Raw genomic sequence first — 16,664 nt, 5'->3', positions numbered from 1 at the left:
GACACTTTTTGTATAGAATATGCATGTACATGTTCATTCAACCTGGATGAAACTAATACGGCAGTCATTAATAAAACGTTCGAAACAGCTCAGTGTTTGTCCACAAACACATTTCTAGTTTTTTTTTTTCTTTTTCCGCTTTCCCCATAGGTTTTGTACACGTTTTTATTCTACAAGCCACTTTGGCAATTATTTTAAATCCGATCAACTTTAAACTCAGCATAGTTATTAATCATCATCTGAGGATGTGTGCCGAAACTTTTCGTCATGCTGACGTCATCACGTGATTTATTATGGAATTTTGAATATTTAATTTTTCCCATAGACTTTGTACACAGAATTTTTTTTAAAAATGTCAATTTTCAGAGGGCATTTTCGACTCGTTGCCAGTAATTCATTTACACCAATCTTTGTCCAAGCAAAGACCCTGATTCAAACAACGTTGTGTAATGATGACGTCATGATGACGTCATCCGGTGTTTATTTATAGGCAATTGAATAGTAACACTTTTAATATTTAAAAATGCATAAGAAATCAACCGTACGCGTCCGCAGCATTCTGTTGCCGGCAAGTGGTAGAGTAGGTTCAAGTCTTTATTTCATTCAGTGTGCGTGAAATCACGTGACCCTTGCTTCCGGTCGAAAAAGGCCAAAACCGGAAGTGGCTTATTATTTAAAAGTGGTAATAGATATGAACTTGCTTTCAACGGTGTTAGTCTCTTGGCTGATAGTATTCTTCAAATCATTTACCGATGACGTCATGCAATCTTCGAGCGCCCTCTAGCGACAGGTTAAAAATTTTTAAAAATGTATTTCGAATAGATGTCTGTGGCGAAGTTTGTCGGAATCACCTAAATATTGGTGTGTATGATGACCTTGACCCACTTAAGACTTGTGCGAAGTTTAAGGTGTATGACGTCATCAGACCGGAAGTTATAATGAAAAGACCCTTTTTCCTCAGAAAATTCCTGAAAAATCAACCATGGCAGTTTTTATATTAGTTTTTACTTTAATTGTCGATTGAAGGGTAGGTCTAAAACATTTGAAAGCTCTGAGGCAATAAGCAAACTCGGACATGCCCTGCGCACGCTTAAAACTTCGGATTGACAATACCTCTGCTTTGAAATATGCACAGGACGTCCACAATGTACAGTACATGTACATGTACATGCACGTACGTTGTACATATCGTATGTCAGTCAGCCTGCGCACAGCGCACGTGTCGCTTAGGTCAAATCCTGTCCACAGTGACCGTTTTAGCCGATTTCCGGCTAACTTTGACAGATTTTATGTTCATGCATAGTCAGGGACGTATTATTGATAAAAACAAATCATAATGCGGTTTGTCTATGGGTCCAACAGATAATCAATATTGGGAACAGCTCTGTGGTTGTTCACAACCACAATTTCTAGTTATTATTATTATTAATCATTTCTGGTAATGAAACCAAGGATTCCTCAAAAGCGCCCTGGGCACTGTAGCTCGCAAGCCTGAAGCAACCTGTGGAGGAAGACAATGAGAAGAAGTTACAGTTTTAGAGGTGGGAGGAAAAGCCCAGGACAATATTCTGGGGAAAACCCACGGAATCAGGCATGGGCTGAAAACCCAATCCACATATTGGCCCAGGACGGATTCGAACCCGGGTCACAGCGGTGGAAGGCGAGGAAAGTACCGCTACGCCAACCTGACTCCCCCATAATTTCTGAATTATGAAACACAAGATCACAAAACAAACTGATTCGCCATAAGGTTTTTCAAGTTGGACGACTGGTTTTTAAAGTCTGACGAAACTTTATTGCTGAATGCAATAAAAGTTAACTGTTCTTTTAATAAAAGCCAACGTCTTGATCAAAAATAAAAAGGATGATACAGGCGACAGGATGAGACGTCTGTGTGTCTCCTAAGGATTAATAGTTTCTTAATGCTCCAAAAAGAAACATTGCAGAAAAACACATTGTTAACCTTAAAGGGGCCGGGGGCGGTATCCGGCTCCTCAATTTTTGCCGGGACAGCTTTAAAACACAATTTTCTTTCGCGACCCAAGCTGTTCTGACTTTTTAGCTGCGAGCCTTGCGCATCTTTTGATACCAAAAACATAAAAATCCTTCGTAGTACGTAGTGTACACTGAGGTTTATTACCATTCATGCATATGAAACGTAGTGTACACTGAGGTTTATTACCATTCATGCATATGAATAATTAATTGGCCATAATTCCAGCACCCTTTAACGTGTAGTCATGAAATTTCTTGGGTATGTTCATGAAAAGTTGTTCTATGCACGTACCGAGTTTCAAAATGTGTTGTCTCTCGATGGCCCAGATCTTAAGGGGGGTGAGCGGAATCCCCCCCCCCCCCCACGGCTGAGAGATGATCAAAATAGACAGGCCCTTTTAGGGTTAACCCTGCGAAAATGGTGAAACAGTCACTTCAGTACTCGTGTTATTAGGTTTTTACAATTACATGTACTCACCGCACTATTTAAGGTTAGTCGGTTGCAACTGTTTCTTTGATTGTGGGGACGTTCGACTACGTTCCAAAGCAACCATCACAGTCGTGCGTATTCAAAATAGGAACAAATATCAGTTTAGTTTGCATACAACGATATAGCGTGCAAAATGGTTAAGTTCATTTTAAAAATTACAAATGTAATTTACATGATCTATACTGTTTGCTTGTTTGTTTGTTTGATGTTTGTTTCTTTGTGATAAAGTAACATAAAGATAAATTCCTGAGAGTATTATTGTGAATTTTGTATCTTCAGTTGCCAACTGCGAGCTGATCTTCAACTCATCCGATGTCCCCATCGTGGTGTCCGGCAATCGGACTGTGTACCTTCCTGGTGACTCAGTCGAATATGCCTGCCCTGACGGATATCATCTCAGCGGGTCCACTACAAGATATTGTCGATCAGACTTCACGTGGTCTTCCCCGGTTGCCGTATGCAATCAAGGTGAAGATTTCAAATAAGTGTATTTCTTTGAAGTAGCTGGAAAGCTTTAAAAAAGATAAAACAAACTTGGATTGCAAAGAGCAAGGCGCATGCTTTTACCTATCTCATTTTGCAAAAGGTTTGACTGTTTGTCATTAGCAGTGGAGTTGGGCAACTCCAGCACTTCAGAATCGGCACTTGTAATAACATCACCTCCCCTTCTCCCCCTTTTCCACATTTCTAAATAATAAAGTAAAAATAAACATTTTTGAAATACTGAAAAGAGACTAATTTTTCAGACAGCTTCAATCCCCAGAACCAAACTTTTAATTCTTATCTTCCACAATATGTGCTGTTTTCAATGACCAATTTTTTTTGGTATGCAATCAGTTTTTGATTGTCTTCTGAATTACGTCATTGTGACGAACTGATGTAGTTTGCAGTTATTCGTCAGTGATTTGACGTGCACAACTGTGTAGAAAAAAACACACATTATCTTACCTGAGTGAGATTTTTCATTTCTTTCTCAAACTCTATGACAGGACTGAGCAAAGAGAGCTCATATAACTACATTGCGGAAAGGCAATTACCAGAATTAAAATGTTCATGTTTCCTACACAATTTAAACACGCATTCTTTGATAATTATTTGATTCTACATTCAGCCAAGTTTCCACTGATAATAATTGTTGTACCTTTCATTTCTGAATTATAAAACACAAGATCAGAAAACAAACCGATTCGCCAAAAGGTTTTTCAAGTTGGACGGACGACTGGTTTTTCCAGTCTGATGACACTTTATCGCTGAATGCATTAAAGGTCAACTGTTATTTTATTAAAGGCCGAGGTCTTGACCAAAATGAATAAGAATGAAACAAGCGACACGATGAGACGTTAGTGTGTCTCATAAGGATTAATAATTTCTTAATCCTCCAAAAGAAACATTGCAGAAAAACACATTGTTAAACCCTAAAGGGGGCGGGGCGGTATCCGGCCCCTCATTTTTTTTCCGGGATAGCTTTAAAACTAATTTTCTTTCGCGACCCAAGCTGTTCTGACTTATTAGACTCAAGACTTGCGCGGGTTTTTTTTATACGAAAAACATTAAAATCGGACAACGGGTTGTCGCGCAGCGAAAATTTTTCCGGCGTTACGCGCGCAGGAAAACTGAATTTCCCAATATACGTAGTGTACACAAAGGTTAATTACCATTCATGCATATGAATAATTGATTAGCCATGATTCCAAAACCCTTTGACCAAATTTCTTGGGTATGTTCATGAAAAGGTGTTGTATGCATGTACCGAGTTTGATTTTTTTTGTTTCTCGATGGCCGAGATCTTAGGGGGTGCAGAATCCCCCCCCCCCAGCTGAGAGATTATAAGAATAGCCCAGTCCTTTTAGGGTTAATGGAAAAGATCTTATTATTTCTTTCAGTTAAGGCTGCCCCAGCAAGATTTTCCATGCCAGTGGTACAGATTATCGGCGGAGGAGCGGGTGGTGTGATCTTCATTATCATTTTCTTTGTTGCTCTTTTCGCGATAAAACGGTAAGGTTTTAACCCTATGAAAGGGCCTGGGCGGAATCCGCCCCTTCCCAACTTTTTCCGCAATAGCCTTAAAGAATTGTTTTCCCTAACCGAGCTGTTAGCCTGGAGCCTTGCGCATCTGTTGGTACCAAACGCATAAAAATTGGACCACGGGTTGCCACGTAGCGAATATTTTCCGATTTGTCTTGAACATTGTTGCTTTGACGACTGAACTGAATTTCTTTCCTGTTAGCAGGCGAACACCACGGGATCATCCCGTTCAGAACAGACGCGATGCTACCGTGCTCAGTTGTACCATTCCTGGAGAGGGCGCCCTACCCTCATCGGAGCTGGCATACCAGGAAACAATCCTCGACGATGCCATTATTAACAGCTACGCTGATTTGCCCCGTCGTAATGCTCCTCTTCCGCCGATTCCTGACAAAACCCCGACTAAGGAGGCATGCGAGACATATTGCAACTTGCAATATTGATCCGGTGTTGTCTTTGTATGTATTGGTGAAAAAATACAATATCCTTAGTGATTAAAATAATTTTAAAAAGAAAACTCGATTGCAATTATTTAAAACCTAAAATACTGGAAATAAGTACAAATTAAAGCGTACAAATTAAAAATACGAGCGGGGAAACGAAGGTATTGCTTGGACAGGAATCATTGCCTATGACTTGTTTTTGTAAACGTTTTTTGACATTTGTCGGCCACCGACCAAAATCAGTGTGGAGAAACATAAAAAAGAGACGCCGAATGTTGAATGCTTAATGGCGGATCTCGGTATAATGTTCAAGGAGAATCGATGTAATCAGCCACTTAATAATTAAATAACAGTTCCCACAAAAGTAAGAGGTAACTCTTATCACTGATTGTAAAAATGCAACAACGGCGGTACATTGTGCATGTGATGCAAATATTAAGTATAAAATTGCAATTCTTCTTTGATGATGGACAGTTCAAAATTGATTTAAAATATAATCTAACCTCACTTATGTGGTGAAGGGGAATGAGGGTGATACAATTTTGTCGATATTTTAAAGTGATTTTCTCAGTGCCCTGGAAAATCTGTAGCATTCCCTCCGAAAGGACCGGTAGGCCTATATAGCGTCACTTATAAACTTAGTACTTAATACTGAGTGTCTAAGCTGGAACGATCTCTGTCACAATTTATGAAACTCGTTTCCATGGTGTCGAGCAGTACGCTACCACCACTACCATCTCAATAACCCTGATATTGGATCATTGGCATGTTCAAACATCTTGCAAATACGCGTATGCAAATTAGAACTAAGCTGGTGCCTGGCTATGCTTTAAATCAGCGTTTATTTTTGTGTGCAGTTTCCGGGGTAGAAACAGAATCAAATCGTCGCGACGTGGGATCCGAAAACACAATTTGTTTTCTGTCACAGTCCTATCCAGCCAGTATATGCAGTATCACATTACATACTACTACAAGCAAAATGCTAGAGGAATGCCACAGTGAATGTTAAAATACGGCATACAAATTGGAAATAAAAACACAAATAGGCAACAAGATTAATCCATTACTTGTTATTGCTGTATCGAATCAGCATACAGAAAGCAAGTTCCCAAACCAGGGGTTACTATTGAGAACGAGGTTTATAATAAAATAACCCGCGGGATGAGTTTGTGTCACATTGTAATGATATTAGATAAGGACTTAATCGGTAAACAAATATATTGTTATATCATGGGCTTGGATGCTGTAATTTCATTGGTCTAAGACGGCCACGTGTCTGGTAAATAAAAGTGCATGTCTCACCCTGAGGGTGATATCGCAGTGCGTTTATTGCGCGCTTTGGGCAATGAGAACTGCAACATCAAACGCTCAGTCTCATGTCCGCCAGGACATCAAAACCTTCAGTTATCAAAGGTTACATCGCAGTGCTTTAATTTATTTTTCACACAGTAAGTTACAAACACTTGTCATTTTAAGTTGTTGGCACGATAAACACAATAATTGTGGTGTGGTGTTGGATATGACGTTTTTGGCCCTCGGACGAATAGCTTCACCTTGGGTGTTCTGCGCCCTTCGGGTGTTAAAAACGTCATATCCCACATCACACTAGTCAGTTGTTAACTAACAAATGTATGTATTTTTTTGCATTGAAAATATAATAACTGATTTATAACTGATTGCAGATAGAGTCAGCGTACCAGACGTGGTACGGTTCAATTCAGTTTAATTCAATTCTTGCTTATTATTTTAATGACACCACCACCCAAAAAACGCATTAGAAAAACAAAACTAGATTATCAGCACTAAGCCTTAACAACAGTTACCATACGAACATATTATAGCATAGGAACAGTTCAAATACACAATGAAATGAATGACTAGATGAAATCCATTATTAAATGAGGAGTCACAATGACACTTATTTGGATTATTTTCTGTGTCATTTAGACCCGGACAAGTTTCATAATAAAGGTAGCGTCCATCAGTTGTAATTGTTCGTTTTGAGCAACAAAATGAAAGTGCTCAAAATTTAAAGAATATTGCTGAACAACCAACCTGATTAAGTTTCAGCTCAGTGAGTGCTGTACATTTCGAAAAAAACAACAATATTCTAGGATCTCGATTTCAAATCAAAAGTTTCGAGTCATGTTTTGAATTGGGCCTGAACTCAGTGTCCGAGACACGTTTTCACTGATCCGATTGCAGCTTTATGCGATGTCGCGCACTGAACCGCGCGTGTGTGCATCGTGTCAACGCAACTACTAACGGACATTTCCAACGATGCGTCTTTAGACGCATCGTTGGAAAGGCCTTCTTTTATGTATTTCTTCTAAACGACAGCATGTCAGAAGGAATAATTTCACAGGGAGTTTAGTTCCCTTACTATCTTTAAACCAAGTAAGCTTTTCAATAATATTTACGTCAGTTACTTTTTGGATAGCTGCAAATGATGGACTGTACCTTTAACCATGAACAGGTCAAATAGGACCCGGTCTCTTGGTCAAATCTCAGACCTGGGATTTGCTGGGGTGAATGTTCCAACGTGCCTTAAAATACATAGTGAATGTGCATAAAAGGTAGCTCTTCTTTTGTACGTAAAACAAATCAGTGGTTGCTTTTAAATTAATGTCATCCAGTTTCACTGTCCACAGTTGAAGGAGCAGTTCAGCAATATCGATGTATATAGAATACTTTATTGATGCTAAGTACTTCAAAAGTTAATAGTAAATGAACTGAGAATAGATAATTCTTAACGCCACATGATTCCAATGATTATTTGTTACTTTATGTATTATTAATTAATGACGAACCATAAGGGGAAGTAATTGCTTTTACCAAACTCTTAGCATTTGCTAAAATCTAGAGTATTGATTTTGCACTCTTTCAGCATTTGCTGGACGATTGCCTAACGTCGTGTACTACCTGATAGTGTAGTAAATGTTACTACATTATCAGTCATGTTGCTACACTATCAGTCATGTTTTGTCACATTATCGGAAGGAACGATAATGTAACAACAATTGATTGATAGTGTACTTTCTACTACACTATCGGTCAATTTGTTTTACGTTATCGGTTAGTGATTTATTATTTGGGCAATTCGTCACCGACACCACGAACTGACACCATCTGCATAACATGTGTACAAAAAAAAAAAAATCAAATTTTATTTTTTTTTGCCGATATTAGCAGTTTGTATCATGAAGTTTAACATGACGAAGTTAAAATTGCTAAAATCATCTAAAATAAGCAGATTTTAATAATGAATTTTCAAGAAATTGGTCAATTCTTGTGTTTTTTGTTACCACGAAGTGACTCTGCACAGGGTGTCAGTTCGTGAAAACCAAAATGTGCGTGTTTTCGGAGAGTGCGCGCATGCAATAGCGTTAGAGAGTGTCAGTTCGTGAAAACGAATATTTACGTGCTTTTGGAGAGTGCACGCACGCATGCGCAGTGTGTGCGCGCACTCTCCCAAAACACGTCTTCGATTTGTATTTCTGCAACACTGACCACCGGGTGTTTTTAGTTCCAGCAAACACTGCAATGACAAGGAGATTCTCGACTATGGCTACTGCACAGCAAACGGTCATGGAACATTTTCATCGCAGTCATAAAACTTTGAGCCATGATGTAATCTATGTTTTTGAAATAAGAATAAGTTGGCTAAGAAATTGGCTACGTTGTTAGAAATGGTGCACTTGAAAATAAGCCAACTTACACCGCTTAAATGTGTAAGAGGTTGGATTTCTCTACCTTTATCTCGGTATCTGTATGGAAATAATATTATTGTCGATTTAAGTGGCGAATGTTGAGTAGATTCTTACACAATGATTAAAGAGTTGTTTTAAACAGTATTATTAATAATATTATAAACATATTTTGTCCTACTGCAAGATGTAAACGGCGTTACTAGCGTTTGTCTATAGGCCTACCATTCAGTTTTTACTTCAGAAACTCCGACGAGTGTTGCACAAGATATGTGAGGATTGAGCAGCTGCACATGTAGAAATTATATAAAAACCGTTGCTGTATGCGATCCCATAATAAATCTATGTTATCGATGTAAGAGAACAGCATTTTGTAACATTATTCATTAAAACAAGCAATTAATTAGAGTCTTATGTAAATCTTCATCCGCATATTTAGGAACAAACCCTTACAATACCTCCTCTAATCGTATTAATTAGTATGATAATAACATGGAATTCCGGCAATTTGCATTGGTAATGTTGTACTATCTCTCTGGCGCATTTTAAAACAAAGCAGACTTTACGATGACCTCAACCGGTAGTCTCAGGTTGGGATATGTGCATTATCAAAAAATGAAAGAACAGATGTCTCAAATTAAAGGGTAAGTGATGTACTTACCCAAATTGTCGAAAAGAACAACATTATACACTTCCAGATCACCTTTAATTTGTGGCAATAACACACGCTAAACCTCTTTGCCAGACCTCATTTGAGTTCAATATCTTTTAAGTAAAATTATGTCGCAAAGTTAAGATTTGATTTTTTTTTTGTAAAGAAAAATGTATTACCGAATATGTATTTATTTCAAATATACGGTTTCACATTTGATTTTCAGATACACAGAAATAAAACCACCTTGTAAACAGGAAGTCATTCTTGTTATAGTTAATACTTGAGTTTTTAAGAGATTAACTAAAATCTGTCCTTTTCCCTGACATTTTTCACATCTAATCACGAAATGTGATTTTTTTTCGACCCAGTTGCAAACAAATCTAGGTTTATCTAACAGTTGCTATGTAGGCTTAATCGCTGGCTGATAACGAACGAAAGCGAGTTTCCATCCATAGGGGATACTATTGGAAGCAGGGTTGAAAATAAAATAACCACTTGGGATGATGTTGTTTCACAATATATTAATGATTAGATCAGGACATAGTCGGTGAAGTAATAACAGTTCTATTAAATTATGGGTTTTCGCCTTGAAAAGAATATAACTCATTGCATGGACAGTCAGCGTACCGGACGTGAAACAGTTTAATTCTGATTGATGCAATTCTTGTTTATTATTTTAATATTTAATAACACCCTACTTAAAACAAGTCAAGACGTATACAATGGGGTCACTGTTATGTGATGTTTTTAGACAAGCATTAAATACACAAATAACATTTCTATGAATTTCATGGGCTTGAAAAGATAAAATGTATAACTTATTGCTGATTATTACTTTGAATAACACAACCACCAAAAACAAGCCAAAGACAAACAACGTGGCCTGCATTGAATAATCAAAAGCAATATTATATGGAAAAAAAAAGTATTCAGACAAGTGTTACGAAAAGATAATAACAAATGGACCTTTGAAAATAGACACAATATAACGAAAACACTGGCGAAGACCAAGAATCGAATGAGGAGTCAAAATGACACTTCTCTGAATCATTGTCTGGATCCAAGAAGTTTTCATATTGACCAAACATTTGACGCTGGACTTGCCTATACAGCAAACGTAATGAATGTGCACGGATTTAACATGATGCAAAAGGGTACATTTACGATTAATAAAAAGCATATTTAGAATGGGTCGTACCATTTAACAATGCAATCACAAAGAGCTCCTTAAACAATACTTTACAACCGATTTGTTCATAGTTTTTGAACGAGCCAACGATTCTTCGATAATCACAAAATTACCTTTAGCCACAATGTATCCATATAATAAAAAACACATTATTTGTTTTTACAGGAACTAAAATGAATAATATGATTTACGAACAATTGTGAATTTCATCATTAAGATCACTTTAATTGCGCCATGCACTATAGTTTATAAATTACCAATGTTTCTATGTTTCTACTTCAAAACTAAAATAAGAAATTGCAATAATGCGATAAAACTCCAATTCATAAATACCTCAGACAAATTACGCATTCCTATTGGTCGAGAGCCCGTCACGTGGCAGGTCTTAAATGGATGATAAAGTATACAAATATTGAGTGGCTCAGCGTGGAATGGGAGGAATATTATCGCAAGGTAAAATCTGGACTTTTCCATTTCACGAGGCGAAGCCGAGTGAACTGGAAAAGTCCAGGTTTTACCGAGCTATAATATTCCTCCCATTTCACAACTTAAAGCCACTCAATATTTGTTTTATATAACTGACATATAGATCCTTGTCATTTGATATATTTGAACTTTTTTTCAATACAAAACTGCAGGAAAATGTATTTCTCTCTTCCAAACCACCCTTTCATGAAAATGTTTGAACCCAACGCTGTAGCGCTGGCTCTTTGGAACAATACGCGCTACGCGCAACGCTGAACGCGCACACCAGCATGCATTTTCACACAAATACTGCGTCATAATCCTAATTGTTGAATAGTATTTCCCACTCCCATGGGCGGATAGTATACAAATATAACATGATTTGAGGGTGGACAGTCGATATTCGCTCCCCGAGGTATTGGAGGTTGACAAACTAGTTCCCGAGGCGAAGCCGAGGGGACTAGTTTGTCAACTTCCAATACCGAGGGAAGCTAATATCGACTGTCCACCCGAAATAAACCATGTTATATTTGTTTTACTATACCTCATACATATTCAGTTGACGATTTTTTTTTGTTTATATATGCATTGGTTGAACGTCCAAATTCCTCCCGTATGCATGCGCAATATGCTATACCAGTGACGCCAATGTCCCTATATAGGTAACGAGTTGTGGAGGGGCATTCCATATTATAGTCAGAGGGGTGTTTCGTAAAACATGATGTAAAATTGTTGAACAAAATGGTTCCACCCGAAATAAACCATGTTATATTTGTTTTACTATACCTCATACATATTCAGTTGACGATTTTTTTTTGTTTATATATGCATTGGTTGAACGTCCAAATTCCTCCCGTATGCATGCACAATATACTATACCAGTGACGCCAATGTCCCTATATAGGTAACGAGTTGTGGAGGGGCATTCCATATTATAGTCAGAGGGGTGTTTCGTAAAACATGATGTAAAATTGTTGAACAAAATGGTTGGCAACGTCTAGTTTTTGACATTTTTTTTTTTTTGGACCGAAAAGGTATTTATGAATGGGAATAAATGTGTGTTTTGGAGGTATTATAACACTCTATTTAAGACCGGTTTGAGTCTGGATGGGCGATAATTTAGCTCGGCTTCGCCTCGGGTAATTATCGCCCATCCAGACTCAAACCGGTCTTAAACAGTGTGTTATAATACCTCCAAAACACACATGTATTCCCTTAATATTGCAGGGTGGGTCACCCCAAATTATCAATTTTAATAACAGACTTTACTTTTTCAAAAAGTCCAATCACAAAAGAACTCCATAAGAAATATTTACAATGATGATTTGTTTATAAGTTACTACTTAAAAAGTCAAAATAACAATTGGGATATTCGTCAAATCACAAAAAAATTTATATGTGTTTCGATCATCACAAAAGTGTTCCCTCAACCACACTTAAAATAGATATATTCTTACTTTTTGTTTCGTACTCTCTCATACGTTTACAAACTTGTATCTGCCACTGTATTTTCATTTTGAGACATCACAATTTCAGTTTCTCTTGGTTCTGCCTTGATGACACAACGACAGAACATTGCATAAAAACCCTCTTTGAAACCATCTAGACGCCACCAGTAAAGCAAAGGATTGATTACAGTAGACAGAGTGTAAAGCAAGGCACCAAGCCAAATCAATGCCAAGACAGTTATATCATAAAAAAGGTTTGGTTTGAAGTGGGTAATCAACGAAAGAATGCCATACGGCATCCAAGAAAAGAATGACGTCATAAGAATGAGAACAAACAGAATTAATAAACGACGAGTCTGCTGGACCCGGGTTTGGTCTCGTTCCATATTGGCACTAATACCTGCCGTGGATGCAAGAGGGGGAATATACTGTTTGATCTTACGGAAAGCCAAGAAATAAGCAAGCGCAGTGATAACCCAAATTATAAACGCTACCAGTGAGTAACCAAAAGTGCGTATTACGACGATAACATCGGGGTCAGATATAGATATGAGATATAACATTAAGCCATAGGCAAGACCAAAGAACCAAAGAAGGATGCAAACTCCGATCAGACGATACCCAGTCACCAGTGAATCGTATCGAGCCGGTGGCATAATGGACAGGGCTAGATAACGATTGATAGCAGCAGAGAAAATAGTTAATACTGACACCGTGTAGGCTGCGGTAGTAAGGCATTCAGAAACAATAGACTCAATCCAAGGAATGGTTGGTCCTGCAATGGCAAACAGGAGGTCAGCCAGGGCCAAGTTGAAGATGAATGCGTAGTATTTGAGGCGGAGCCGTTTAGTTCCAGCAAACACTGCAATCACAAGGAGATTCTCGACTATGGCTACTGCACAGCCAACGGTCATGGAGTATTTCATCGCAGTTATAAAACTGTCAGCCATGATGCAGTGAATTTCTTTCTGATACTACGCGCTACATTGAAGTGGACAAAAAAACACATTATGACGATATTAGGTTTCCATATCGTTTGGTGACACTTTAAACACCAGCTGTCATGACAACAACGGCCTTATTTTATAATTAATTTGATTGCAATGTCTTTGTTTAGTTTGTAGACGTAATACATTTAAAGGGGAAAAACTCGTCCGCTTACCAGTTGTGTAGAAATTTGATTTCTCTTCCGCTATCTCGCTATCTTCCGCTATCTCAATGTCTGAAAAGTAGTATACAAAATATAAAACATTTTCCACCGAGTATTGCTAAAGCTCTGTGTAAAATACTGACATATGACAAGCCACTAATCTGCGTTGGCATCATGTGCATGTTCCTTTACTCTGCATGAGGCACATTTGAATTTTACGCTGACCTCAAGATTTGTATTGCAAGGTTGGGATATGTGCATCAAATAATGAAAGTATATAATTATAGGTATCTCGACATAGTACAGACTCGGTAGCAGCAGTCAAAGAAATAATGTAGAACTATCAGATAACGTTTCACTGGTAGCAGTTAATAGCAATCGCTAACCCTCATTTCTTCTCAAACCTTATTTAAGTTAAATATCCTTTACACAATGTTATTTAGTTTGTAGTTTACTTCGTATATATGATTTAATATTGATATTCTGATACACAGATATAGCGCCGTTTCGAAGGCAAATGGCAAAATAAATCCGTAATGTCTCTAAATTCGATGGCTTTTTTACGCCAAGAACCCATACTTTCGTATTATTAATAAAACTGGAGTTTCATGACCTAGCTGGTGGTAATTAATGTAGGCCTAGAGGTAATACAGGGTGAGTAAAAAAACAACCAACGAAACCCAAATGTCGGGCCTATTGTTTTATTGAAGTTCTGCATGTAGCACTTTCAAAATCTAGTATATAAAAGTTCAATTCATGAGCTTTTTGTAGTACAAGAATCATTCAAATCACTCATGTACTTTTTAAGTTACGGAATTTTAAACGCAACCACCGTTTTAAGGTTCTGTCCACGGATCACCAAAAAGGTGCGCGCTCTTGATCTTTCAGCAAAACGAAAACAATTCACACACATCCTTATGTGATTTGTTTTTGTTTTGCTGAAAGAACACTGAACTATTTTTGCGATCCGTGAACAGAATTTTAAAACGGTGGTTGTGTTTAAAATTCCGTAACTTGAAAAGTACATAAGTGATTTGAATTATTCTTGTATTAAAAAAATTCTTATGATTTGGACTTTTATATCCTAGATTTTAAAAATGGTACATGTAGAACTTCTCTAAAACAACGGTCCCAACATTTGTGTTTCGTTTTTTTTTTACTTACCCTGTATTTTCCCAACACTTTTAACATCTGTTCACCGACGGATGTGAAACTTTCGGCCCAATTGTAAATACAAAACCGTCTTTTCGATGAAGTTGGTTATAAGTGTACCTATTTCAAAATCAGATATGACAGTTAGCATACTCGTTTGAAAGGGCGTAGATCGGATCTTCCCTTGTGTTGTAATAATTTGATTGTGCTCTAACTAAACATTTGAATCGATCGGACTTAGAGCAGATCCTTGTACAAATGCAGAAGATATAAAGTGGTTGTACATACTACTTTATTGATATGATATCGCTTGGTATAATATAAAAAAAATAATTGATTAGGTTCTAACTGATTGATTAAGTCGATCAAAGTAACGTACGTAAAGTAGATTCTTGTACAAGATATAAAGCTATCGTATAGACTGTTGTTTATATTAATTCACTTCGTACACATTAAAAAAAAGAATATATTAATTATGTTCGAACTATTTAGTTGAGTCGATCGAAGTAATGCACGTAGAGCAGATACAGCTATATAGAAACGACTTTTGATAGGATTTCGCAAGATCCGTTCAAGATAAAAAAAAAGGAAGTTTGTAGTCCTTCCAAATTGTATTGGTAACTTACTTCAATTTCAGCGATGTGCCTATTGCCACAGCAACCAAGTACGGTGTTTTAGTTCAGCCTGGCGGAATCATAAAAGACGCGTTACGCTGACCCTCGGAAGGTAGTTCGTGTCATCTACACAGAATGGCAGAGTATAGCCGACAGGGTTATTTGAAATCTTTCTCTGTTGTTGAGAGCCAAACTCTATAAAACCGCCATCGTCTTTATTCATTACATGGAGCATGGAGTAATGTCCATATGGCAAGACGCTTAATTTGCAAATATGCCATTTAACGATGTCCCGATTGTGCATTGAAGCCCCTCATTTGTGCATGACCATGCATTATTAACATGTGCAAATTTTCCATATTTTACAGTATTAAAGATGGCCTCCCTTTGTGCGCAGTTAAACATAACATGTATTCATCTTTGTAGCTAAGTTAACTGATGACACTCGCATAATCATGATCAGCTACCTCCTTTTTTTGAAAGTGAAAGATATATATATTATATATTTATTTGCTTTTGTGCTTACTATTTCTCCTGAGCGGTTGTAACTCCCTTCCCCGTGTGTTTTACCCACATATTTCCATATTTCTCCCGTTGCCAAAAACGTTGGGTATTAAAAGACAATAGGCAAATGAACGTTTTTACCAAGAATTTGTCCATTATGTACTACCTATTGAGCGATTGTAGACACGGTTTACCCCAACTACCAAATCCTGCAGGGTATGGAGTAAGTATTTAATTGCTTCTCTTTGTCAAACTCCAAAATAGTGCGGGGGAAATACATGGTAGTTTACTGTAGGATCTGTTTGATGAAAAAAAACAATTCATCAAAATTTTAGAAATGTCTGTTTGGGATAATGATTTTATATGGGAACAACTAACAACACCTGTACCATGTTGTTGACGCAATTATTTAACCAAGGATCAGATCCCCTTGCATTTATATCCAACAGCATTGAGAAAATAATACAAGTTTGGTATCTTAAAGCATACGGTGGACGTAAGTGTTAGCCGTACTCTTTTCTAATAAGTAATGGCTGCCCAAAGAAAGTTGTCCAGCTGAGTGGCAAAATAAATCCATATAGGTCTCTAAATTCGATGCCTTTTTTACGCCAAGAACCTATGCTTTCGTATTATAAATAAAACTGGAGTTTCATGACCTAGCTGGTGGTAATTAATGTAGGCCTAGAGGTAATACAGGGTGAGCAAAAAAAAATTGTTTTTGTTTTGCTGAAAGAACACTGAACTATTTTTGCGATCCGTGGACAGAATTTTAAAACGGTGGTTGTGTTTAAAATTCCGAAACTTGAAAAGTACATAAAAAGTGATTT

At 37.4% G+C, this 16,664-nt stretch overlaps 2 protein-coding genes across 2 annotated transcripts; one reads left to right on the top strand and one right to left on the bottom strand.

Annotated features, from left to right (window-relative positions):
• The first annotated feature begins 1,881 nt into the window (after positions 1-1,881).
• On the top strand, positions 1,882-4,980 carry LOC119742842. The gene is made up of 4 exons (XM_038219043.1): positions 1,882-1,888; positions 2,765-2,953; positions 4,369-4,480; positions 4,716-4,980. The coding sequence occupies exons 1-4, from the start codon at positions 1,882-1,884 to the stop codon at positions 4,951-4,953; spliced, it is 546 nt and encodes a 181-aa protein (XP_038074971.1). The 3' UTR covers positions 4,954-4,980.
• Positions 4,981-12,120: 7,140 nt separating this feature from the next.
• On the bottom strand, positions 12,121-15,571 carry LOC119743532 (sphingosine 1-phosphate receptor 3-like). Its single transcript, XM_038219955.1, has 3 exons — positions 15,346-15,571; positions 13,580-13,639; positions 12,121-13,398 (listed from the first exon to the last, which is right to left on the bottom strand). The coding sequence occupies exon 3, from the start codon at positions 13,365-13,367 to the stop codon at positions 12,453-12,455; it is 915 nt and encodes a 304-aa protein (XP_038075883.1). The 5' UTR covers positions 13,368-13,398; positions 13,580-13,639; positions 15,346-15,571; the 3' UTR covers positions 12,121-12,452.
• Positions 15,572-16,664: the final 1,093 nt, after the last annotated feature.

The sequence above is a fragment of the Patiria miniata genome, unplaced genomic scaffold (assembly GCF_015706575.1).
Source record: "Patiria miniata isolate m_02_andy unplaced genomic scaffold, ASM1570657v1 HiC_scaffold_6, whole genome shotgun sequence".
In the NCBI taxonomy this organism is placed as follows: Eukaryota; Metazoa; Echinodermata; class Asteroidea; order Valvatida; family Asterinidae; genus Patiria; species Patiria miniata.
Note: the sequence above shows the minus strand (reverse complement) of the source record. Positions and strands in the feature narration are given on the sequence as shown.